At 40.4% G+C, this 26425-nt stretch overlaps 1 protein-coding gene across 4 annotated transcripts in view; it reads left to right on the plus strand.

The window, feature by feature from the left end:
• Positions 1-26425, plus strand: part of ABCA1 (ATP binding cassette subfamily A member 1) — a 151150-nt gene that overhangs the window by 63359 nt on the left and 61366 nt on the right. For all 4 annotated transcript variants that reach the window (XM_077475186.1, XM_077475187.1, XM_077475189.1 and 1 more), the window contains exons 6-10: positions 9500-9621; positions 10288-10479; positions 16710-16793; positions 22264-22519; positions 24215-24354. In XM_077475186.1, the coding sequence (XP_077331312.1) occupies positions 9500-9621; positions 10288-10479; positions 16710-16793; positions 22264-22519; positions 24215-24354 (794 nt within the window). The remainder of the gene's footprint in view (positions 1-9499; positions 9622-10287; positions 10480-16709; positions 16794-22263; positions 22520-24214; positions 24355-26425) is intronic.

Below are 26425 nucleotides of genomic sequence, written 5' to 3' on the forward strand. Positions count from 1 at the left end.
TCTACGGACAGACACCTTCTTTGCTTGTATGACTGGGCCATAGAGCTTACACCTGACCAAGGAATTTCTTTGTAAACATTTTTGTTTCTGTTGTCAGAATGCAAACCCATTTTGGCATAGCGCTAATGAAAAAAAAGCAGCAGTTACATTGTAAATGCCAAGTCAATTGCAAAGCAAACGGTCAGTCTGACATTATAAAATGTCATCACAAATGATAAAGAGGTATATGTCAAGGCAAAATAAATAAATAAAGATATTCGTTGCATCTATGCAATACACTCACGGTTTCCAAAGTGTTTGTTCTGCAAATACATAAGAATACACGCTGATCTGCCAGAATTCCAGTGTGCTCCTAACTTCCTATTTGAGCTGACAGCACGGTGCCTTTTCTGTAATTAATCAATCTCTCCCTTTCATCCAACCTTCTCTGTTCTTCTTCACATGCATTTATTGAATTCTTTCCCAGCAAAACAATACAGCTACCTTGACTCTCAAAAGCCTTCCAACACCCTTATATACCCTATATAAGAAATGGGCTCCTGGGAGGTTTAGTTCTGGGGGTGTGCCTCCGCCAATAGAAATAAACTTACTACCAAAGTAAAGTGCACCTCCAAAAACTTTACAAGTCTGATAATAATGTCATAGAGGTAATGCAAGCTGTTTGTTGCTAAAGGAACAAGGACAAAGAAAAAAAGTATGCTGGAGCATGCTCTAGGCCAGATTTTTCCACCAGGGTGCTTTTATGTTTCTTCAAGGGTGCCTTGGCAAAATGCCTACAAATTGTCCAAAAATTGTATACAAACCAACAGGTTGATGAAACCTGCCCTCTAGTTGCACAAAGCCACAGGTTTAAATTTTGCACTATTACAACCTTCCAGCACCCTGCATCCTAACAACCAATTACATCATCGGTTGATAAGGAGGACCCCAGGCACCCGCAAAGCATCCTTTTTTGCCCCTCCCAGTCAGCACTGAGATGAATGAGGGAGAAGAGAAACATTGGAATAATAGTCAGTGCCAGTGTGCCCTTTAACATTGGGTGTCCTACATGTTCGGCTGTTGTTGCGTTATGTAAAATTATTAGTTCAGTTTTTTAACTTGTGCATCATTTTTTAAAGGGCGCATTAACTGAAAAAAAGTTAACAAACACTGTTCTAGAACTTCTAGGCAAAAAAATGGAGGTAAATTTAGGTAGTGTCTGTACTTTTTAGTAAATGCGTAAGGATAGGTGTATGGAGACTGCCACTTCTGGCTAAAAGATGGAGGCTCTGACCTGTCATCCAGATACTGTCTTCACTGTCTGATCTGGAAAAGTTCCGTTCAGTGACTTCCTGGATAATAAAAGTCTGGAGAAGGATCACAGACCAGGAGCCTTAACTTTTAGAAACCCTCATTTTTCTATCTTGACAGGTTTATGAAGGCTTATGTCAGATGGGCGATTCTGCTGCTAGTGGAAAATCCCAGCAGTAGCAGGATCGCTAAGGCCGGAGGCAGGATCATATCTATGGACGTGCTCACTAGCTAGCTGAGGCAGTGAGATATCACTCACATCACTAGCAAGCGAGATTCAGCTGTGTTCCAGTCAGCAACAGATTGACCTCTCTCTGCCTCAGCTACAGAGGGAGTGATTCTACAGGGACAGGCAACCCTGTTGTTTGCTTGGTGAAATCAGCCTAATGCCTCGTACACACGTTCCGATTATCGTACGACCGATCGTTCACATTTTGTTGCATACAACTAAGATCGAATACAACAGTGCAAACTGTGTGTAAGATTTTTGTCGTACGATTCTGGAACAATCTTCCGTCGTGCGTAGCTACGTATTTTAAATGATGTCAAATACATGTGACCTGTGTGTCCTTCTGGTTTATTTTCGTGTTTCCGATCATGCGTGGTGTTTGTCGAATGACATTTATCGGACGCATACTGTACTGGCTATACGATTGTCGTACGACGGGCTGTCATCCGACCAAAGTTTTCCTGTTTGTCCCTTCGGATTTGGTTGGACGGACTGTCGCGATCGGCTGTCGAAAGCTGCGTACTAACGAACAGATTATCGCACGATCTGTCCGAAAGCGACTTTTGTGGTCCGATAATCGGAACGTGTGTACGGGGCATAAGTGTGTGTGTGTTTGTGTGTGTGTGTTGTGTGTCTATGCTATTCGTATACAGAATTTCAGAATTTAGAATTTTGTAGTACATTTTTCACTATTCTATTAGTATCAGGTTCAACTTCAGCAGTTCAGGTGACGTATAACATTACCTCAGTGCATTTTTAAAACCCTTAAAGGTATACTTTTAAGCTTTCTGTTAAAGCTGTATTTTTGCCTCATGTCACAAGGATATTTGGGTTATGTTTCCAGGAGGGTGAACGTGTCATGTTGACAAGTTGGGTATTTGGTCTGCCCCAAAACCAGCTTCTGATGACCTTCCAATAAGCAGAAGAATTTGGCAGCAGATACAGCCTCTGGTTTTAAATTACTTTTCACTCAGTATATGCTCTGATGTTTAACTGTTTATGAAATGTTCACCAAAGTCTTTCTGAAAAAACGTATCTGTGTAATGGATATATTTATACAGTGTGTGTGTGTGTGTGTGTGTGTGTGTATATATATAGATATATATATATATCTATATATATCACTGCGGTGTGTCGCCTAGGTTTATTACACATGGTGAGAGGCTCCCGGATTCAGGAATGATGTGGAAAAAGCAAACTTTGTGTTTTGCCAGAATACTATTAGGTTCTTTACCGGGCCCTAAAGCCCAGAGGCTTTGTTGAGCTTTGGGTAAGATAAAGCCTCCATTCCTTGTAGCTAGAACCCATTGATAGTCTCAGGTAGGAGACAGAATGATTCCCCATTGAAAATGCTTCTAAACGAACGCTCATTAACGCCCCTAAACGCGGCATGTAAAAGTGGCAAAACCATCATTTTTTTAATGTTGGTTACTAGCTGTCAAATTACAGCGTTTAGGAGAGCTTTCCAAACATCCAGCGTACATGAAGCCTTAGTCAGGAACAGACTTGGATATAGTAAGTGGGTCAGGCAAGCAGATTTTTGGTTTGTTGTAGGCTTTGGACTCCCATTGTTTACTGCTTTGCTGAATAAAAGTCCAGGAAAGACCTGGGTGTCCCTGTCTTTACATGATTTACCAATACCAGTTAAGGCTGCCTCCCTACTCTCTCTCTCCCTCTCCCTCTCCCTCTCTCTAGATAGATAGATGGAGATATATATATATATATATATATATATATATATAGATATATATATATATATATATAGATATATATATATATATATATAGAGAGAGAGATAATCCATAGAGAGAGATAATCCATATATATTGTATATATCATATTTTTAGGTTTATACAAATATTAACAATGGTTTATACCATTATTACACCTATTATTATTGCACCTTTTATGTATATGCATATATTATGTGCTTTAGAAAAACTAAATGCTGTTTTCTTCACATGGTCTCTCTCTAACTGAAATTCTGCAGGCAGCTTTACAGACCAAAGAGCGGGGAAAGGGGAAACTTTGTCATTTATTTGACCTATTCAACTATGTATGTGTACTTATTACTTGGGCTATTGAGCTCCGTAAACAGGCTCCTTTTGTCAAAGCAGTTAAGGTAACCTTGTGAAAAGAAGCCTACAACTCCACTTGCAGCCTTGAACTGCAAATATTTTACAATTAGCTGACAAAAGAAATTTTTACTTTGTTATTCAGAACATACCAAGGAAAATATTTAAAAACATTGCATATTCCCTTGTCATCATCATTTTTAACAATGGGATAAAATAAAATGAGTCATTGGTATACAAGTGTTATCTCAAAGCACATGAAATGTTATAGATGCATGATCTTTAAAACCTATCAAGCCAAGGTCATATAAGAGAAAAGTAGTTCAAGAAATGCTGCTGATGTATGCTGAAGAGGGCAGTGACCGACAGTAACCTGACAATTCCATCCACTCAGAAAATAGCAGTGTTCCTTTTGGTATTGCAATCTCACTGTGTGCCAGGAGCTTCTTTTGGCATTTATTAAACGGCATCCAAGCTGACTGAGCGCCAAGAGCTGTGTATTTTTTTTTTTCCGCTGTCAGTTGTATCATAAATGTGCATCCTGATGGACACATAATCATGAGACTGAGACAGATCTTGTCATATTGTAGTATTAAGGAATGCCTCATTCTCAAATCTGACTGTCATGTCAGATACTTTTAGAGTTTTGTCTATGACAGGAAAATATCTTCCACAAGCCCTATTATAGCACAACAGTAAAATGCATTTCAGTGTAAGCCCCTGTACACACGGTTGGAGATTCTGCCAACCAAATCCGTCGGATTTTGTCCGTCAGATTTAGTCCGACGGATTGTGTCCGAAACTGTTGCATACACACGGTCGGACTAAGTTGTCAAAAAATCCGATCTTTCAGAACGTGATGGCGTAATTTCGTTACGATGGGACTACATTCAGGCTAGTAGCCAATAGCTTTGATGTAGGAATTTGATCTGAGCATGCGTGGCACTTGGTCCGATCAAAATTCGCTACACATGATCGGAGTATGTCCGATGGAACCAGTTGGTCGGGAAATATTTCCAACATGTTGGAAAATTGGGAATCAGTCCGATGCATACCACACACAGTCGGATTATCCGACGACACGGTCCGATAGGACACATTCCGACGGATTCTCCGACCGTGTGTACAAGGGCTTAGGCCTCCTACACACTAGGCTTTTAACTTGTGCATGAGATTGTTTTTTTTTTTTTTGTTTTTTTTTTTGTGGGTGGCAGGCACAGGGGCACCGTCCAGCATGACTGCTGTCTGCCTGTAAAACTCTGAGATGCTGAAAGCTGATATGGTTAGACATGGCTGGATGGTGCACCAAGCAGTGCTAACAAAAGCGGTGCTAACATTTATTAGGATAGTATCCACCCAGGGAAAATGCCTGGAATACAAGAAGTCTCATGCACAGGGGCTAAATGCCTAGTGTGCATGAGGCCTAAGAGCTACACATGATGTGAAGTGACTAGTATTTGATAATCATCATCATAGAAAACATGGGCATTATATGATGAATTTTGCTTGATTCACAAAATATCTATGATTTCTTTTGGAGTATAGAAGGCCAGCTGTGAATTTGTTGTACATCTCTAAATGTGTACTCACACGGCATGGTTGAACGGAACCATACCCAAATTGGATTGTCCCCACACCTCTGGTCTGCACTCACACTGGAAGAAGGAAGTGCTCATGGGCACGCTTACATCATCACCTCTGCCAACTAGGCCATAGTGATTCCTGCTACTATGCTCAGTTATTTTGGGAGAGTTCTGTGCTCAGGCATGGTTTTCATTTACACTGAAGTGAACTGTGGCTGAGATCAACTCTTCCAAGTGCTCTAATGCCCCATACACACGATCGGACTTTCCAACAACAAAACCATGGATTTTTGTTTAAAGGATGTTGGCTCCAACTTGTCTTGCATACACATGGTCACACAAATGTTGGCCAACGTGGGAATGTGGTGATGTACAAGACGTACGACGAGCCGAGAAAAAGGAAGTTCAATAGCCAGCGCGGCTCCTTCTACTTGATTCCAAGCATGCGTGAACTTTTGTGCGTGGACTTGTGTACACATGATCAGAAATTCCAACAAAAATGTTTTATTGGGGGAAAATTTGAGAATCTGCTAGCCAACATTTGTTGGCGGAAAGTCCGACAACAAATGTTTGACGGAGCATACACACAGTTAGACTTTCAGCCAACAAGCTCACATCCAACATTTGTTGTCAGAAAATGCTGTCGTGTGCTATCGTGGGCATAAGGCATGGTATGCTTAAGGGCCTTTGTACACAGGACCTTCTAGGAGCAATGCATCCCTCTTTTGTGTGCCAGGCCTTAGTGTCAGAATGCATAGAGGCCTAAATTTGTCTGCCACTTGGTACAGCGTTCAGCCACATCAGGCTACTGGCTGCCATAGACTTTGACACCCTGCTTGCAGTGAGGCTGGCATTGTACCTGTTCTTCCCAGGCACATAAAAACACAGAGAGGGACACACTGGGCTTGATTTACTAAAACTGGGGAGGGCAAAATCTGGTACTGCTCTGCATAGAAACTAATCAACTTCCAAGTTTGTTTTGTCAAAGCTTAATTGAACAAGCTGAAGTTAGAAGCTGATTGGCTACCATGCACAGCTGCACCAGATTTTGCGTGCTCCAGTTTTAGGAAATCAACCCCAATGTGCAAGGGACTAACTGTTTTTGGTCACAGTTCGGGTACTCACACTACACAAAGGAACTGAATCATGCCCGCGTATAGGTAAAACTGTGAGTATAAGTACCCCCCCCCCCCCCCCCCAGTTTTCCAGCCTCTCAGATGATTGGTATAGGGTTCAATGGCTATGAGTTTTATGCCAACATAATTGACATTGTTCAGGAATGAAAATGCCTCACATGTTTCATTGTTGAAAATGAGTTTACAGAGGCAGGTCGCAAACATAGGGGTTAAACAGGTAACAGGAACTAAGTTTGTGAAAGAGAGGTCTCGCAGTATGCACCAGACAGTCCTGTGTTACGGACTGTCCTCTCAGGCACTGCTAGGGGGGACGGCCCATACACAGGGCAACATACCACAAAGGAAAGGATTGAAGGGTGTGTATACATTTCGCTTTATACTGAAGAACTGTAGAAGGCCCTGTCTGGCCCATACTGTGAGACCTCTCTTTCATAAATTTAGTTCCTGTTACCTGTTTAACCGCTATTTTTGCGATCTGCCTCTGTGCAGACCTCCGTGGGGCACTCTGGTTGAGCTTGGGGGCTGCACTAAACCTCCAACCACGCCATCTGCTGCAGTGACCATTTTGCCTCTGCTTGAACAACTGTACAATTGAATACTGCACCATTTATCCCATTTGACAAATTATTGAATGTAGATTCTCCTGTATAAATACCCCGATGAAGGGCTTGAACCTGAAACACGGGTACCAAAGATTGTTCTCGGAAACTGGAGAGTATAATATAAATACATATACATACATGAAAAATATATCATTTTTGAAATGTTTGCAATGATCTTGTCTTTTGCTCTGTTTTTATAGATCACATGTGATTTATCATATTTTATATGTTTAAATATTCTGTTTTATACCCTTAAAGACTTAAACTCTTTATAGTGTTGTTGCCATTCAAAGTCCCACCTTAGGGGGAAATTTTACTCTTTCCTTATATCCAGGGATGTGGCAACCACCTACCATATTCTACTATGGTTGAAACATTCCAAAAAGTCCTGCAAAGTGGGTTACTTTTACTATTATGAAGCTGATGTATATGAGCGCTCATATTAACACACGGCTACACTTTATCACTTCCTTTTCATGATGTATTTTTGACTTGTAAGCTAAGCATTTTTTTCAAGTGCGTCTGTCAGCAGTGAATTATGCAGACATGTCTTACTCACAAGACTGCAGCCTGAGATAAAAATGTTTATAGGTCTGCTCTTCATTAGAATCTTGTTCTGCGGGTTACTGTGTGTGCCAGGCTAATATTTACTACATGCCACACTTCTGCTGTTATTTGGGTCTTCGTGTCTATTTAAAGAGATCTGTGACTCTGTACAGATCTGCAGAGTCAGTGAAAGCGGTTGCACAACTGCTGATGATCCTAGTAAACACATATAATTAATGTATACTCCAACATGACTTCTGATGTTTTCTTGTAGAATGTTGCTATACACAGCCAGATGCATTGCAATACAGGAGTGCAAAATGCAATCAGAGGATCATGCCCTGTACACACGACCGGTTTTCCAGTCGCAATAAACTCTGAAGTTTTTTCCGAAGCAGTTTCGCAGAATTCCACTGAAACTGTCTTGCGTACACACGATCTCACCAAAGTCTGATTGTCAAGAACGCAGTCACGTACAAACCATAGGATGGGATTAGAAAAAGGAAGTTCAATAGCCAGTAGCTAATAGCTTCCGTCTCGTACTTGCTTCAGACCATACGTCGTTTTTGGTACGTCGGAACAGCATACAGACGAGCGGTTTTCCCGATAGGAATTGGTTCTGTTGGAAATATTTAGAACATGTTCTATTTTCGAAAAAAATAAGTCAGATGAGGCATATACATGATCGAAATATACGATGAAAAGCTTCCATCTGACATTTTCTGTCGGACATTCCGCTGGTGTGTACACGGCATAAGCGTAGTACGTTGTGTAGGACAGTTCTCTCTCTTCTACTATAAATAATACCTTCTTCTATTTTAAATTTTAGCAATTCTGAGATGTTCTTAGGCTTGTTTAATAACAGAATTAGCAGTGATAATATAGTATGTAGAATAACCCAGGGCAACCAATAAGATTTCAGTTTGCTACTGTAAAGATTGTTGAAAATTAATTTTCATTGCTTCTTATTGCTTAGTATACAGTAGTTTGCAAAATGTTCATCTCATAGAATGAGAAAGTGGTTTAAGCACTTTGGAAGGTGCCATTTTATAAGCAATAGCCTGCATGGTGTACAGTTGCTTTTAGTCCCACATGTATAGAATTTTCATGCTTTGTATGGGTGGGTGGGCATCTTATTCTTTTTTTTCCATAACATAGCAATGTAGAAATGTAATTAAATGTGAACGTGTAGGTTTGCTTTAGAGCAGGGAGAATAGTGAGCCCATACCTTCTCCCCTGCTAGTCTAATGAACCCATTGGCAGAATCACTGGGTTGGAGTTTGGGACCCATCCCCTTCCTTCACATGACAGCTTTCAGGCCTGGTGATTACCGTAGATACTTGGGCACCAAACAGTACGTTACAGGATGGCTGGGAGGAGAGTCATGGGGATTGATTTAATAAAGGCAAATAGGCTTTTCACTTTGCAAATGAATTTCACCCTAGAGCTTAGTGAATGTGTTGAATGTGGTTCCTTTTGGGCAGAGTCTTGTGCAGAGGACTGCTGGCGGTATATCCAGTACATGGGGGGGAAAAAAATTCAAAAATATACATTTGCGACATTACACCAGTAGTTCATTTACCAAAAGCTAGTTAAACTGGAGAGCAGTCTAGCTGTTGTCTATTGGTGCAAACATATAAATTAATATATAGTAATTTAGGACTGTATTTAGTATTAGACACAGTGCACCTGTGCCAAGGCTGTAGCAGTGAAATTGCCATTAAAATCAAATATCAGGTTATGTAAAATGTGACCCACAATTCTGCCATGTTTAGCTAACCCAGAGATCATTATTTTATAGAATAGCAATGCTAATAGTTTGTTTAGTGCATAGATGAGAATGCTTGGGTTGCCAATAGATGTATGCCCACAGACAGCAGTCATAAAATTGCCCCTGGATGAATCCTAATTGCAATATTTCATTATTCGATCATAATTCAGCTTCCTATAATTTATATATTTTTGGTAAACATTATATTGATCTCATGCTTACATATATACTTATAGTAAGTGTATTTCTGTTGTGTTTTTTTTACAGGCTTGAAGCTTAGGGACTGCTTAATGGATAATGGGAAATTCACTACCTTCCTTCAGCAAAATATAAGCATGCCTCCTATTGTAGTGGAAGAAATAATGGATGCAGATCTGAAACTGGAACAGGTACTAGAGTAAACCGTTTCTGTGTACTATTTATGGCTAAGCCCACCCATAAGTGATATTTGAGTGTGGCATGATTCGTAACACACTACAGCTCTTGTCATATGTTCCTAGTCAAAATCCCTAAGCTATATTTTCCAGCCAACACCCAGTTACAAGCAAGTTCATGTTGTTTCACACATTAGACCAAATGATGTAGACCGGTTCCAACTTCTGAATTGTTCAGATCAATAGATATGTTTTTGACACAGGGCATGTCAAGGGCCTGTGTCTTTAGTATTTTAACTGGCTACTAGGTTCATGTGCATACAATACACATATAATTCAATGAGACACAGAAGGGCTCTCCAGTAAGGAAAGTGCTAGCAAGCAGTGACACATTACTGATTCTGATGTATTATTTATAAGGCCTGTCCTAAATTCATGAAGTACTGGTCCTAGTTAAGTAAAAAGCTGCATTCTCATGAATTTTAGTTGGAAACTCAATAAATGCGTGCATTGTGTGTATTCTAGGACGATACTTGTTGAAATGATTGCCCATATGGAAATATAAGCAGAATTAGTCTATTTATTTCATTGCTTTTTTTTTTCGATATAATCCTTCATAAGCATGGATAGGATTGATATAAATTTACAATGACCCTAAAACTGCTTTCTTTATTTATTCAGGTTTTGGTGTCTGGGTTTCAAATACGATTGAAGGATCTATGCAATAGCTCTAGGCTGGCAGAATATGTCACCATTCACAATGAAGAAGTTGCAAAATTTAGCCAGACAGTAATCTGTGCTCTTCCAGAGGACAAGCTCAATCTGCTGGAGCATGAGTTCCGTTCCAACATTGATCTTTTGAAGCCCATAACGGTGAGTAAAAGAATGGCATGTTCACACTGGAGTGGTAACAATGGAACTTTAAAGTGGATCTGAACTCAAAAGGTTTTCTATTTAAATGCACTCTCTGCATTAAGGTAAAAAAAACTTCCGATACCTGCTTTCAACCCCCCCATCACTAGAGACTAGAGGGGCTGTAAATTTGCTTTCAGGATAAATTGGTGAGTGATATTATAGCCTTTCTTGGTTGTTTTGATGAGTTGGGATTCATTTATTTCAAGTAAACAGATTCCTTAAAGAGATGTGACTTTGCTGTTTCACAGTCTTGGTGCTGTCCAGATGTAGATAGTGTTACACAGCAGCAGCAGCATGAGATAGGAAGGCATTGGGAAATGTGGGTAGTGCAGGGACACCGAGACAAGCAATGAGTATGTAACTAAGGTCATTTAGCAGTGCTTTGACAATCTGATAAGAAATTTGCTTAGCTCACGTTCTTCTCCGGGCATACGGGATGTATATGTAATATTACCCTCGTGACAGATTCAGATATGCCATACATGCCATGTATTTTGGTTTCGCTACCCTACCCATTCACGAGCCACCGGATCAAGTAAATTGTAAGGAACACAATAATGCTTTAGTCAAAAACCACACACAGAAGTGTTGTGTTCTGCTAGACTGTGCGGTTCTGCCAAGTACATTTTCTCCCAAGTGCCAGACATATATCTGAATTCTAGTTATGTGCCAGATTTTGTGCCAGTACATTGGACAATAATGACCTACTAACCATTGTTTCAGAAATTACATGCATTATTGCTTTATAATCAATGATTGTACACTAGCTTTCTCTGTTTTCAAAGCGTTGCACTGGAACTGCGTCATTGTAACACACTGTCAGGTCTGTATGTAGTTCTGCTTATCAAGTACAACTTAAGCCCCATACACACTATTAGATTTTCTGCAGATTTTTGTCTTCAGATCTACCAAAACCATGTAGTACAAGGGCCTGCCTGATTGCATACACATTAAAACTCTTAAAGTGGAGTTCCAATGAAAAAAAAAAAAAAAGACCCCTTTCACATTGTGCCGTCCATAGCGTCGGCGGTAAAACGCTGCTATTTTGAGCAGCGTTTTACCATCGAATTTGCGCTTTTAACCCCCGCTAGCAGCCGAAAACGGGTTAAAACCGCCCGCAAAGCACCGCAATAGTGGCGTTTTGCTGGCGGTATAGCCACGCTGCCCCATTGATTTTACACCGCCCCTTCACCACTCCAAAGATGCTGCTGGCAGGACTTTTCTTGATGACCTGCCAGCACACCGCACCAGTGTGAAAGCATTTTACACTGGAGACAATGGAGCAGCTGTTTGAGGACGGATTGCAGGCGATATTTTTAACGCTATAGCGCCTGCAAAACACCCTCAGTGTGGAAGGGGTCTAAAAGTCAGCAGCTACAAATACTGCAGCTGCTGACTTTTAATAATCAGACACTCATCTGTCCCACGGTCCAGCGATGTGGGGGAACGAAGCCCCGCTCGTCTCCCCCTCCTCTTTGTGGCGCCGGCATTGACACTGTGGGCGCCTCGCTGTGGCTTCACAGCTGGGCACGCACTGCGCATGCGCGAGCCGTGCTGTGACTGGCCAGACAACCATCTGGGACCTGGCCGAGAGGGAGGGGGGAGAGACAATCTTACTTCCAGCGACGCGGTTGTGCCAGAAGGAAGTGGGAGCTGGAACCCTCTAAAAAGGGTTTCTGCTCCCCTCCAAAAAAAATGACATGCCAAATGTGGCTTGTCAAGGGGTCACCTTCCTTTAAAGCAGAAGTTCCATTTTTGGGTGGAACTCTGCTTTAAGATTTGACCTCATGTTATATGGTTTTGGAAAATCTGAAGACAAAAATTGGCAGAAAATCTAATATTGTGTATGGGGTATTAGGCTCCATTCAAACTAAAGCTGGATACACACTACTGTATACATCTTTTGCTGTTCGATTTCCTTTAGATTTACCTTCAACTATGTAGTGCAAGGGCCTGTCTGATTGCATATAAATTGAAAGGGTTTAGGATTGACCTCATATTACATGGTTTTGGTAAATCTAAAAGAAAAAAATCGAAAGAAAATTGTATACAGGCATACCTCACTTTTAAATACATAATGGGGTTTATTTACTAAAGCTGGAAAGTGCAAAATCAGGCTCACGTTTGCATATAAACCAATGAGCTTCCAGGTTTTATTACCAAAGCTTAATTGAACGAGCTGGGGTTCGAAGCTCATTTGTTTCTATGCAGAAGTGAGTCTGATTTTGCACTTTCCAGCTTTAGTAAATAAACCTCATTGTGTACTTAAAAGTGGGGTATGCCTGTAGTGTGTGTCCAGCTTTATGTCCACACTACGCAATAAAATGCAGTATTTTACTTTGTGGGCTAGTGACAGTGCTGGCTCTGGAAGAGAGCAATGCAATGTGTGTTTCAATGCTTTTTTTAATTGTTTCCTTAAATTTCTTTAAAGTGCTTGTACACGTATAATATTCTTTCTTCCAAATATAGAAAGAATATTATACTTGACTGCTGCTAAATTGCACCACAATGCAGGGTAACTTATTGCCGTGCTTTGTAGTGCTTTGTAGTATGATAGTGTGAAATAAGTGCCCACGTTTCTTTTTTGCAATTGCTCTAAATAGGACAGAGCATTGTTATTATTAAGCGACCCTACACGCGACGTACATAAACCTGAAAAAAACTCAAGGGCATTGCTGCACCTCACATTGGTGTGACTGGAGCCTTATATTTGCATCAGTGATAAAATATATCATAAAAAAAAAAATACAAAGCATATATGAGAATGATTATGGCATAAAAAGCCCCAGAGATCGTCAGCCACTTGTGTTTTTTTTCTAGCTTTGTTAGGATAAGTGAGATAGGAAGTGCTGTTGCGAATGGCCATTCGAGATAAAGCTTCACAATTACAGGGTAAATTTAAGGACATGTTTGCAGGGTCAGCCTGCTAAATTCACAGCACAATTGTCTCTTGCGGACAACTGTCGACATGAAATATTGTACTTCTTGCAAAATCAGGCTAGGTTCACACATATAAGATAAACCAAGAAAAAAACAAAAAACACTGCGCTATCTTAACCTAAAAAGCTGCTGACACACTAAAAATGGACGTTTTAGTTCAAAATAGCATATAAGAAACAAAGTGTCGCGCTAAAAAAATATAACTAAAGCATAAATGTGTAAACCCAAATAACATATATGAATATGCAATTAACAACACACCATATAAATCATGTTCATACCAATTACATGTGCATATATACATGGAAACCTATACAAAAAATGTATATTTTATTGTCCTTTGAAGAATAATAGGATAGTCCTTCAAAGCAGCAAAATCAAAAGTCCTTTTCAGTGAAAGTGATAGGAAATGTGAATATCCTCAAATCTTCCATAAATAAAGTGTATACACCCTTGTGCTGATACCACCACCTGGAGGCTTACCAGACGTATTTGACCCCAACAGACATACGCCGACCAAAGCTCTTCGGCCAACCGACAATAGGACTTGAAACTGAATGTACAGAGTCTCATGCAAAGATGAATCCCACGAAACCGGTATACACCAACCGGAACAGGTCAAGCTCATCAACAAGGACATACGGGATAGAGAAATATGGCCAAATAGCGTAATTCCATAAAAAACTTCAATTTATTCAAAAAATATCAAACTCACATTTAAGAAGTTGACAAAGCGCTTTTACGAAAAAAAGGCAGCAGTGGAGTCCTCCCGATGCGCTTCATCCTCTTGTCGGTTGGCCGAAGAGCTTCGTACAAATTCCTACACATGCTCGGAAACAATTTGACGCATGCTCAGAAGCATTGAACTTAATTTTCTCAGCTCGTTGTGTTGTATGTCACTGCGTTCAGAGAACTTTTGTGTGACCGTGTGTATGCAAGCCAAGCTTGAGTGGAAAAATCCACTTGTGTGCACGGGGCATTAGCCTTGAGTCGACCATAGACAGTTTGGATCTTGGCCAGTTCAGTAGGAATCGGCTAAACATCTGTAGGTAGGAATGTTCCCAAGTCGTTCCATTCATCAAATTGGGTACAACCAGATAGTCGGATTATCAGCATGCTACCAGCGGCAATAGCGGCTAGCAATAATCTCTCTGTTTTCCCTGCAGGGATGGCTTTCCCCACAATGGCTCTACAGGAGAAATTACCCCATTAACACTGACTGCGTTGATGGGGGAATCTAGCAATTTTCTTTCTTGCAACCCGTGGTTGCAGGAAAGAAATTGGCATCATCTATGGCCTTCTTTTAGGCTAATATCAGACTGGGCAGTTCTGCTGCTTTAGACAAATCACCAGCAGCAGGATGGCTACAGAGGCTGCCTGCCTGTCCCTGTGGAATTGTTCCCTCTGTAGCCAGATGCAGCAAGATGACACTATGCCACTGGTCCAATGTTGCTGAATCTCAATCACTAGTGATAGGAGCAACATCTCTACCTTTTGGCTACAGAGGGAGCGATTCTACGTGGACAGACAGGCAGCCTCCTAGCAATCCTGCTGCCTTGTGATTTCAACAAATGGGCAGTGACAGGATCGGTAATGGGAGAGTCGCCTGTCTCACATCAGCCTACTGTACTCTATTCAGGTGTTCTTTTTTTATACTACATAATAATCTTTGCCATGATATAGTGTGCGGTTACTGTACTGGGGACAATATAGCAGAAAGCACAATAGCAATGCAGGATTCCTTATTTATTACAACAAAAACCTTTGCAGACCCACAAGCTATCTATTAACTCTGCAAACATGGTAAGCCGTAGATGTGTACCTCCACTTACACTGTGTGCTTTGGTTTTTATGTGAACTGGGATGCAAAGCATTCTTTGACACATTACCCAGAGTTCAGTGTGAGGACTTAAAAGAATCTATTAAGTCACTGTGCTCCAGTTCAGTCAGTATCATGAGAAAGTGCCATTGTTCTTCTTTCAGTAATATGAACTGATGTAATGGCTATAGAATAATTGCATGGTTCTTATGAAAACTGGTCAAACCCAGCGTGATTCTTACCATAGCTGTCTTTTCACAGTAATCCCGTGATTAATTCTGACCTTAGAGTTCCCACCATTACATTATTTATGTACGGACAACAATAAACCGAGACAACAAAAGGTTTTATGACATCAAAACGTGGGCTTTCATTCACTTTGGGTTTCTTCAATTTATATGTGCATCCAAAAAATAATTAGTTACTTTAACATTTTAAGCACTTTCAGCAGCTGATCTAATCACTTAGTGATGCAGCTTTTTTATCTTTTAATCCTTGTCCTATTTAAGCTGGTTCCATGATCACTGCCCCAGATTTCTTGTACAGTATAACCTTGGATTGCAAGCATAATTCACCCAGAAAACATGCTTGTAATCCAAAGCACTTTTATATCAAAGCGAATGTCCCCATAAGAAATAATGGAAACCTGTTACAGGCATACCCCACTTTTAAGTACACAATGGGGTTTATTTACTAAAGCTGGAAAGTAAAAAAAATCAGGCTCACTTCTGCATAGAAACCAATGAGCTTCTAACCCAGCTTGTTCAATTAAGCTTTGGTAATAAAACCTGGAAGCTCATTGGTTTCTATATAGAATTGAGCCTGATTTTGCACTTTACAGCTTTAGTAAATCCCATTGTGTACTTAAAAGTGGGGTATGCCTGTATATAATATTCTTTCAACAGGTTGCAATAAATGATTACACGTTGTACTCCAATTAAAAAGTTGATGTATCTAAAGCCATTTTTTTAGTTTTAAATGGAGTAAGGAATGACTTAGACAGTGGACACAGGAACAATGCATATATTGGAATATTTCCCCTCACCTCTTTTTTTTTATGACAGGGCAAAATACTGTATTTTTCCACATTTTTAGTCACCAAGGCAGATGAAGTGGAGTTCCTTGAAGGGGACACAGATACCAATAAAAAACGGACCGAGGTCATAACTCGTCAATACTCCAGGATGAGAAAATATATTTTGGTTTTAGATATGCTTTAAAGACGAGATTTATGATCAGAAAACATAATTTTATGCATAGCAAACAAAGTAATGTGTATGGTATAGTCCCCTTTAAAATTGAAGGTGGGTCTCATAACTTGTGGGTACTACAGAAGAACAGTTTATAATGAAAACCATTTTATTTTTGGAAAAAATTAGGGATTGCACATGTAACCAGTGTTTTCTTCTTTTCATTCTGGTAAATATAGAAAGAAATGTCTTCAAGATCTTTCCCTGTCCTGAGAGAGATTACAGATAACATGCTGCACAGCTTGGGTCAGCTCGCCAAAGAAGTAAGTATAGGGTAGCGACTCGTCAGAGCTTGAGGGTATTTTAGAGCGACTGTATCATCATTCATTATCCCAACCACAAACAACCAGCTTCCAATCGTTGCCGAACAGTTGTTTGAATTGTGCACTATATATCTGGCGTGTTCCATGACCAAGTGGAGAAGGTTTTGTGCTATTTTCTCTCTTGTAGGCCTGTATTTATGTAACTTTGGTTGATGAAAACTGCATAGCTTTTCAGTCACCAGCAACTGCTAGTTTTCTGCTGGTTTACTGTTAGAATTTAGCACCTTTAAACTCACAAACATTGGAGAAATAATGTGTCATAAAGAATCCTGAAAAATATAGTTGATTTAACTATATGGTTATATATATATATGGTTAGATTTAAAAAAAATGCACTAAAAGAATATGTAGGGTACTATTGCTGACTGCTCATTCAGAAACATACTAGCTGCCATGGTGGTTTAATAATAGATTACTTCTCTCAAATCTTTCCAATCTGCATTGTTGTTCCAGGTCACTCACTCAGAAATGACTGAGACCTGGTTCACACTAGTGAGATATGAGATGTGATTTGAGTCACACAGAGTTTAATGGTAATCAAAATCATATTTTTTTCAAAGGTCAATGCAGCGCCATTTTGTAAAAGGGTCCTGTGCTACTTTGGTGAGAATTCAGCACCATTCTGGTCCCATAGAATATGCAAACTACATTCAAGTTGCACCACATAATCGCACTGAAACGCTGCTCAAAATCTGATCTCACCAGTGGGAGTCTAGGGCTCCATTCACACTTTTATGACTCCAAAGTTGTGCTGACTTTGGAGTACAACTTTGACGCAACTTTAGATGAAAATTGGATACAACTTTGGCTTTGACATGTGATAATGGACAATCGTTACCTTGTATAACATTCAGGTACGACTTTCCTGGTACTTTTGAGGGGTAACAGTCTATGGCACTCAAATTGCATGAAAGTCAGAACAAAGTAACGAATGAACTATTTTGAAGTTGCACATATAAGCTGCACATATATGAATGGTTATCATTGGAAAACATGGGGAACTACTTGTCCTGCAACTTGGATGTCCAAAGTTGCATGACAAGTCGCACAAGTGTGAATGGAGCCTAAATGTAGAGACAGCTAAATAACTAGTGTTCTTTTATCAGCAATGACAGCCCCTATATTTTAGGTGTCTTTTAGGCCAACTTCCCACCTATGCATTGCAGCAACATATGTTTTTACATGTGCTATCCTGATGCATTTACTGCAGTGCTATTTCTTTTGAAAAGCACGTTATCACACCAAGTCAACACACCGAACACATTTGTGCTGCAGCACACTACAACCTATTCTCATGCACTGCTGTGTGTTTGTGACATTGTGGTGACAAAATGGTGCAGATCATATTTCAGGACTGCCTTAGTACACCTCAATGGAATGGCAAGGCATGAAGGGGGCCCTAACATTTATTCTAAAATATTTTCTTTGCTTGAGGGCAATCCACAGAATCAAAGGTTTGAGGTTTAAATTTAAAGAAGAACTATCATTACACATAATTTGTTTTTATCATTATACATTGTTTTTTAACTTCCTAGGGCAGTAACGGCAAACGTTGGCACCCCAAATGTTTTGAAACTACATTTCCCATGATTCTCATGCACTCTGCCGTGTAGGTGAGCATCATGGGAGATGTAGTTCCAAAACATCTAGGGTGCCAAGGTTCGCCATCACTGCCCTAGGGGTTTTTATTGCATATAGCACTTTGCCCCATTCAGATCCATCCGTTCATTTATAAGCAGTCTTCCCAGACAGGCTATCCCTGTCCTATAATGCTGCTAAAGAGGACATGGATTTGTGATTGATAGTAGCACAGATCACACAGCTGTTCTCTGTATCGGTGTGTTTATCAGTGCTACTTTTACAGATACAGAGCCTGACCGATAGATCACAGAGTGCTGTAGCACTGTTTGAGGTTTTATGAATTAGCAATCACCAATTTTGGGCTGTTACACACGGTACCGACTCAACATCACTGATCGCCCATTTATAAATAGTGAAAGTTCATCCATCGCCCGGGCTGTAGATATGTAAAGGCAGCTCTAATAGACATACAGAAGGACACTGGTTGATTTACCCAAACTGGAGAGTTCAAAATCTGGTGCAGCTTTGCATAGAAAGCAATCAGCTTCCAGGTGTTAATGTCAAAGCTTAATTGAAGATAGAAGCTGACTGGCTACCATGCACAGCTGTACCAGATTTTACACTCTCCAATTTTAGTCTGTATAAAGTAATGTGAACATTTAAAATATGCATTATTTACATAACTTATAGTGACACATGTGTAAACACATACATTATAATGATAAACTCAATAAATAAAAATTTAGTAAATCAACCCTACGACACCTTTTACACTGTCCTCATTTGTCAGGCACAAAAGGGCTAAAAATAGCACCCGTAAAGTGCCTGAAAAATGCCTCCCCTGCAGTCCCAGTGTGAAAGCCGGAGTGCTTTTACACTGGAGTGGTACGCTTGCAGGACGTTCGAAAAAGTCCTGCAAGCAGCATCTTTGGAGCAGTTTAGGAGCAGTGTATACACCGCTCCACCACCGCCCCTGCCCATTTAAAAGGAATGAGCATCGCTGCCAAAGCACCTACAAATGGATTCGTCAGCTGCGCTTTTCAGGCGCATTTACCCCTTCTGCTGCTATCAGGGATTAAAAGTACCTAGACTAGTGCCACTTTACCGCTAACGCAGCCACACTGTGAGTGTGAAAAGGGGTCTATAGCCTCCTTAGGACATCAGTAGGAGGACAAGTAAGAAGAGTAGATAATGGGGGAGATAGCCACTACCAACATCGAGAAGGCTTACCAGAACTATCGGACTCAAAAGGACATATGCCTGATCGGACACACCAGTAGATAGGAACATCCACTACTGCAGCCACTGGCACCAGTGAATGGTGATCACACTGTCCTTCGGATGGTTTCCCAATAGATAAATGATCTCAGAGGGAGGTTAGCCAGATCTTTCCCATGCAACCAAAAATGAAACAAATTTCCACATAGTGTAAATCCATATAACAAAGAGTATTTATTAAATATTGGGAACACTCACATTTTAGTAGATATAAAAACTCTTGTTAAAATGATTGAAGAGTGTCACAGTGGCATCAGCAGGGCCCGTCCCGAGGCGCTATCTACTCCTATTACCTACTCTTCTCACTTGTCCTCTTACTGATGTCCTAAGGAGGTTATCCACTTACCTAGATTAATACAAATATCCCAGTCTTCATCGGTGGACTTTGTGTTTCTACTTTTTTACATTCATCACATTGTGGCCTTTAGTTGAATAAAGACACCAGTCCAACCTGAGTGAGTGTCTACAATTGTCCCTATCCCTGTACATTGCACACTCGCATCAGTCCCTACCCTCAAGGGGCCCACAATCCAAGGTCTCCATTCATATACTAGGGTCAATTTTGGACAGAAGTCAATTAACCTACCAGCATGTCTTTGGAGTGTGGGAGGAAACCGGAGTATCCGGAGGAAGCCCACGCAGGCACAGGGAGAACATGCAAACTCCAGGCAGGTAGTGCTGTGTTTGGGATGTGAACCAGCAACCCTTTTTACTGCTAGTTGAGAGTGCTAACCACTACACCACTGTGCCGCCCAACTTTATTGAGTTTATCATTATAATGTATGTGTTTACACATGTGTCACTATAAGTTATGTAAATAATGCATATTTTAAATGTTCACATTACTTTATACAGTCTCATCATCTAGTGACTGTCCTCATTAGCGCTGCACATTTATCTGTTATTATTCACTTGCAGTTGTCTTTTGCTGTGCTGCCTACTGTTTCATGTTTAAAGTGACAGCGCTGTATTTTCCACTTTCACATTATGATATATGTAGTAGTAAAGGAGCGCCTCTAACCCTTTCAGTGCTGACCCTCAATTATAAAAGCTAGAGTGATGCAGTCACCGTTGTTCTCCCCCTGCAGGCCCTGCCTTACTGCATAATCATGATATGGATGGTTGGGAATAGAGCATGGGCGTTAACGCACAATGAGAGAGTTTGTAGTGAAGTGCAGTTTGTACAAACAGTCATATTTATGTGTAATCGAGCAGCTGAATTGCTCAATATAGTTAAGTGTAACAGAAACCTGTCTAATGGGAGCTCTGTATAGCTGCTCCCTGTGGTAGGCAGCCCCCAGGTCTGGGCAAGGAGTTTAAAAATGATGGACAAAGCTTGTATTTCTCATCTTGCTGATGTGGCTAAATGAGACTTTCATAAAACAAAGTTGGCAGCAGTCCCAGTGTGGGCGTCACAAACATTCCCATGCTCTGGAGGAAACTTCAGTCTTTTCTTTTCATTGTACAGAACAGTCTGTGCTGTTTGCATCTTACTCTCTTTCTTAATGTTTACTGAACTGACCCCACTCTCATTGTTCTCTTACTGGAACTTAGAATTTGAATGTCAAAACATGCACTGTAACAGTTTAACTGACTGGTAGCAAAGATCTAGTTCATATCACTTTCAACATTTTTGTAACATTTTTGGCACATTTTAGTTGCTTTTAGAACATGAATACTTTAATAAAGTCTGCCTTTGCAAGCTAAGGAGAAGGCACCTATACATAAGCAGGATTCTTTGTCTTTGTACAAAGTAGGAAGCTTCTCCTTATCCTCCATATCCTGGATGACTGCAAGTCAACTGTATGAATTATAATCGTGCATCCTTGCATAATAAGTGCATCCAAGTTTTTATTAGCACCACTTACACTTTGATTTATAGTAGGTGTGTGTGTGTGTGTGTGGGGGGGGGGGGGGGGGGGGGGTATAAGGGATGCTCCATACTTAGTACTTTGGACTGGACCCAAGTACTCTATGACATGATGTAGTAGAGTAAGGTCTGTTTTACTGATCCTCATTCATGGAGAGACCAACATGTGGCTGTTTGTATGCAATGTTAATGTAATAACAACAGTGTGATATCGCAGTTCTGCAGTACCTTCATAATAATGGCAGGGTGTGTGAAGCTGGCCATACAGCAATTTTTCAGCTGGTTCCTGATGGGTGAAATTTGCTTAGTAGGTGGCCATGTCAGCACCCTCTAACCTGACATTCTTCTATTAAAAACCGAAGGACCTGGGCTAAAAGTTGCTGGATGTACAGCAGCTGCATTCAAAAAGATGCAACCTCCATTCAGGTATTGTGACAGCCACTATAGCCGGCTGTCAGAATACAATAGTGGCACTGTATATTTATCCATCCATGCTATATAGTGTCATTGTCATTCAGCCTGTATGGAATGTATCAGTATAGGACCAGACCAGAAATAGCCTTCTGTTTACTAGCCCTTTGCCTTACTAGTTTGCAGAACTTTGCACTGGGAGGCTTGTGCAGTGTCACAATTTACCTTACCTTAAGCAGAGCCTGACCAAAAGCTTTTTGATCTATTCAGGTTATAACTATGAAGAGCTGGGCAGAAATGAGGCAGGAAGTCATGTTTCTTACTAGTGGGAACTCCACAGCTTCACCAACCTCGTTATATCAAGCGGTATCACGTATTGTGTGTGGCCATCCTGAGGGAGGTGGATTGAAGATCAAGTCCCTCAACTGGTATGAAGACAATAACTACAAGGCACTATTTGGAGGCACCGAAGGTGGAGAAAATGGCACAGAGGAAGAATCTACTTCTGTCTATGATAATTCTACAAGTATGTACATTTCTATTAATCAACAGTTCTAGAATCGTTCATTTTGTTCTGCATTATTGGCTGTTTTAGAGGAGAATATAGATTGTGAACTAAATTATTTTTTTACATCACTAGTGCTTTTGAGACTGTGAGGATATTTTGAGGAGATTATTTTGCTATATGGCATTTTTAGTTGTGCTGGTCACCATTTTGTAATGCATTGATGGGTTGTGCTCTTTGTCCCTTCTGGGAAACTGTGCTGCAATATGTGTGTTTTTATACTGTACCTTATAATACAATCAATGAATTAACAATGCTGTATTAAAGTAGAACTTAAGGCAGAACTTTTTTTCATTCTGAATATGCCATGTGTATCCCATTGGAGAGATTTCCCATGGCTTCCCATTCCACAGCCAAAACCGAAAATGAGAGCACTAGTTTCCCCATTGCAAAACTTGGGCTCTATCTCTGTTCAGATGACAACCCCAAATTTGGGGTTTTCTTTCACTTTAATATTGGTAAACAGGACACACAGACAAAATGAATCTCCCTAATGAAGGCACAAACAGCAATAAAAACCTGATAGGTATCCTTCTGCACGCTATCTAAAAAAATAAAGTTTTGCCTTAAGTTATGCTTTAACCTCCCTGGCGTTATGATTAGTTCTGGTTTTAGGTGCTGAAAGCGGTACAATTATTTTGCATGGAAATTTGGCGTTTTATATTGTAGTCCTGTAATTCTTAGGAATAACTCTCTTAAAGCTGTTCAAACCAGAGTCTAGCAGACATCCCGGGTATGATAAAGTTTATAATATAATAAATAATAATAAAAATTATTTAATAATGTAATCAAATCCAAAAACACTGACATTTGCTCATTTGCAAAATTGTCGCTGTCATTAGATTTAGTGTTTGATGACGAATTTCCCCACAAATCGTTATCTCTCAATTCTGCAAGTGATTATAATTTATTATCGCTGTTTTCTAGTTGGTCTAAAATCACTTTTGACATAAAGGGACACTTTTTGGTTGCTATGGACAATCTCTAAATTCCAGGCAGAAAAAAACTTTATTTACAATATAAAAGTGCATGCGGGGCACTGCACAGACCACTAGGGACAAAGGGGGTGTGTAATTTTTTTAAACAGTACTGTAATCTGTAAGATTACAGTACTGTGTGTGTTTTTACTTTTTTTAATTTGGCACCGATCTCTGCTCCCGTGCGCTGTAATGTCGCATGGAATGGAGCTCGGCGGCACTCGGCACTGTGTGAATTGAGCGGAGGACAGCGCGATCACACAGCGCGGAGGACATTGCTGGATCCAGGGGACAAGGTAAGTAACTTCTCCCTGTGTCCTCCCTGTATCCAACGATGCGATCCCGAGTCTGGCCAGACTCGGGATTACCGCTAGGGAGGTTAACAGAATAACTTTCAGATACAATTTTTTAGCTTGCTTTTTGTAATGTAATATTTGAGCAGCTATTCTGGAATAAAGCTCTTGGGCCTTATTTATCAAAGATATCAGCAACTCATAGCAATCAGTCAAATTTGTACTGCTATTTTGCAAGCACATGTTAGAAACCAAATTGACAAATTTAATAGGTTGGCCTAAGTCAAAAGACACTTTTTAAAATTGTATTCAGGTTTTTTTTTTATATACGGTATAGGGTATTTCAGGATTGGAAAATTGCACTAAAATGTTATTTCTGCCCTTAGCACCTTATTGTAATGATCTGATGATGACACTGGAGTCGAGCCCACTTTACAGAATGATCTGGAGAGCACTGAAACCCTTACTTGTCGGCAAAATCCTCTATACGCCAAACACTCCAGCCACACGCCTGTTAATGTCAGAGGTAAGAAGTCCAGTAACTGTTTTAGTAACTGTTACTAGTGTGCAAAAATAAGATGAAGCTTGAGTAGCTGATAGGCACTAATGGCACTTTATCTTTGCCTGTCTCTTTCCCTGATGTGACATGCCAAAGTGTTTTCCTCCGGAGCCCAGTAGCCTTTTTTTGTACCACTTAGTGAATAGAACATACAGATTACCAATGGTGACTTCTCATATACTGAGCACTGTGTTTACATTTCCAGCATGGGGAGCTTTAGAACAATGTTTGCATCCTGTGAGGTGACCTCTCTGCCATGTACTTGTGTGCATTGTATATTTGTGTTAGAAATCACATGGACATGCTGTCATGCAATGTCTTACTTAGTTGTTTGGTAACAACTTCCAGTTTATTTTTTTCCTCCTTCAGTTTGCAAAAAATTGATTGCATACTTAGGGCTCATGCGCATTGGCCATGTGAGTTTCTCCTTTAAACACCTTTTACTCTGTTTAGGAAAAGAAAATGAAGCTTAAAAAAAACGTGCCTAAAGCTGTGTATTGCACACGCATTTAGGCACATCAAGAGATTAAAGCGGGAGTCCACCGGGACTCCGCATTTTTTATTTTTTTTTTTAAAGCCAGCAGCTACAAATACTGCAGCTGCTGACTTTTAAAATAGTCACACTTACCTGTCCAGCGCGCCCGCGATGTCGGCACCCGAAGCCGATCGCTAGGTCGACTGTCGGGTCCTGCCGCCGCCATCTTGGGTATGGGAATCAGGAAATGGAGCCGTTCGGCTTCATTTCCCGGTTCCCTACTGCGCATGCGCGAATTGCGCTGCGCAATAAGGACGCTCCCCGCTGCCTCTGGGAGCTGTGTGTTTCCCAGCAGGCAGCGGGGCACTTGCGGGAAGGGGCGGGCACTTGCGGAAAGGGGCGTAAGTTACGCCCCTTTCCGCAGAGAGCTGTCCCGGAAGTGGGTGCAGTTACCTGGATTATCCAGGTAACTGCACCCCCCTCCCCCCTGAAAGGTGCCGATTGTGGCACCGGAGGGGGGGAGGGTTCCGATGAGCGGAAGGTCCACTTTAGGGTGGACCTCCGCTTTAAGTGTTTATGGATTCCATTGTTCAGAATATTCATTTATTCTGACTTCAAAAAATGGACGCCCAAGCACTAAACACGTCTAGCGTTTTTAGGCACCCTAGTTATGTTTTTTTTTTTCAGCCCCCTCTTTTAATACGCCTGTAAATGTGTATGTGTGCATGGCCACATAGGCTAACAAAGAAGTGCGTTTAGGGGCTGAAAAAAAAAAAGTCAAGTCAAACACCTGTAAAAAGGGTGTTTTTAAGCCCTATGTACATGAGGCCTTGCACATCTAGTATCTCCTTCCCCATTCTGAAACTTGGATGTTTAAGGGATCATCCCACTTAAAAGTGGGTGAAAAGTGAAATTTAGATTGTGCTGTAACAAGATAGAAACATCTCTCACTGCTTCTAACTGTGATGTTTTTGCCATAGCACTCCCATGCTGATCTTTCCATGCCTTTGAGATTGGAATGATGGTAAGATAGTTGGAAGTTTTCCCAAAGTGTTTTCCCCAAACGGTTTCCTAATAAACTACCATCATTCCAATTCAAAAGCATGGTAAATTACACTTATGTGAGTTGGGATATTTGAAGGAACACAGGCCCATTGCAGAAGTTAGGTGCTCTCTGATAATAGGTGATAGTACAAGTCATGTAGGACTATCCAGCCTAGTTTAGGTTGTTTTAGCTTTTTAGTTTCCTTTATGAACATATTCTATTAATTATTCTTTGGTTTTACTGTACATTTTTAAAGCTGTCTGGGTGATCTCACTTTTATTCAGTATACAAGGTTTAAGAGCATTATGTGTTTTTTTTTTTTGAGTATTTTTATGTATACAGAATTCTAAAGACAACCATTAGAGGTTTATGTAAATTAGTTTTATGATTATTATTATTATTATTATTACATAGGATTTATATAGTGCTAACCGTTAACACAGAGCTTTACAATATAAAAGGGGGACAATACAGTTACAATACAATAAATATATAAAAGGGGGTTAAGCAGGCTCTGC

The sequence above is a fragment of the Lithobates pipiens genome, unplaced genomic scaffold, assembly GCF_037356315.1.
Source record: "Lithobates pipiens isolate NorthernLeopardFrog02 unplaced genomic scaffold, aLitPip1_a1.2 Scaffold_13, whole genome shotgun sequence".
Classification (NCBI taxonomy): domain Eukaryota; kingdom Metazoa; phylum Chordata; class Amphibia; order Anura; family Ranidae; genus Lithobates; species Lithobates pipiens.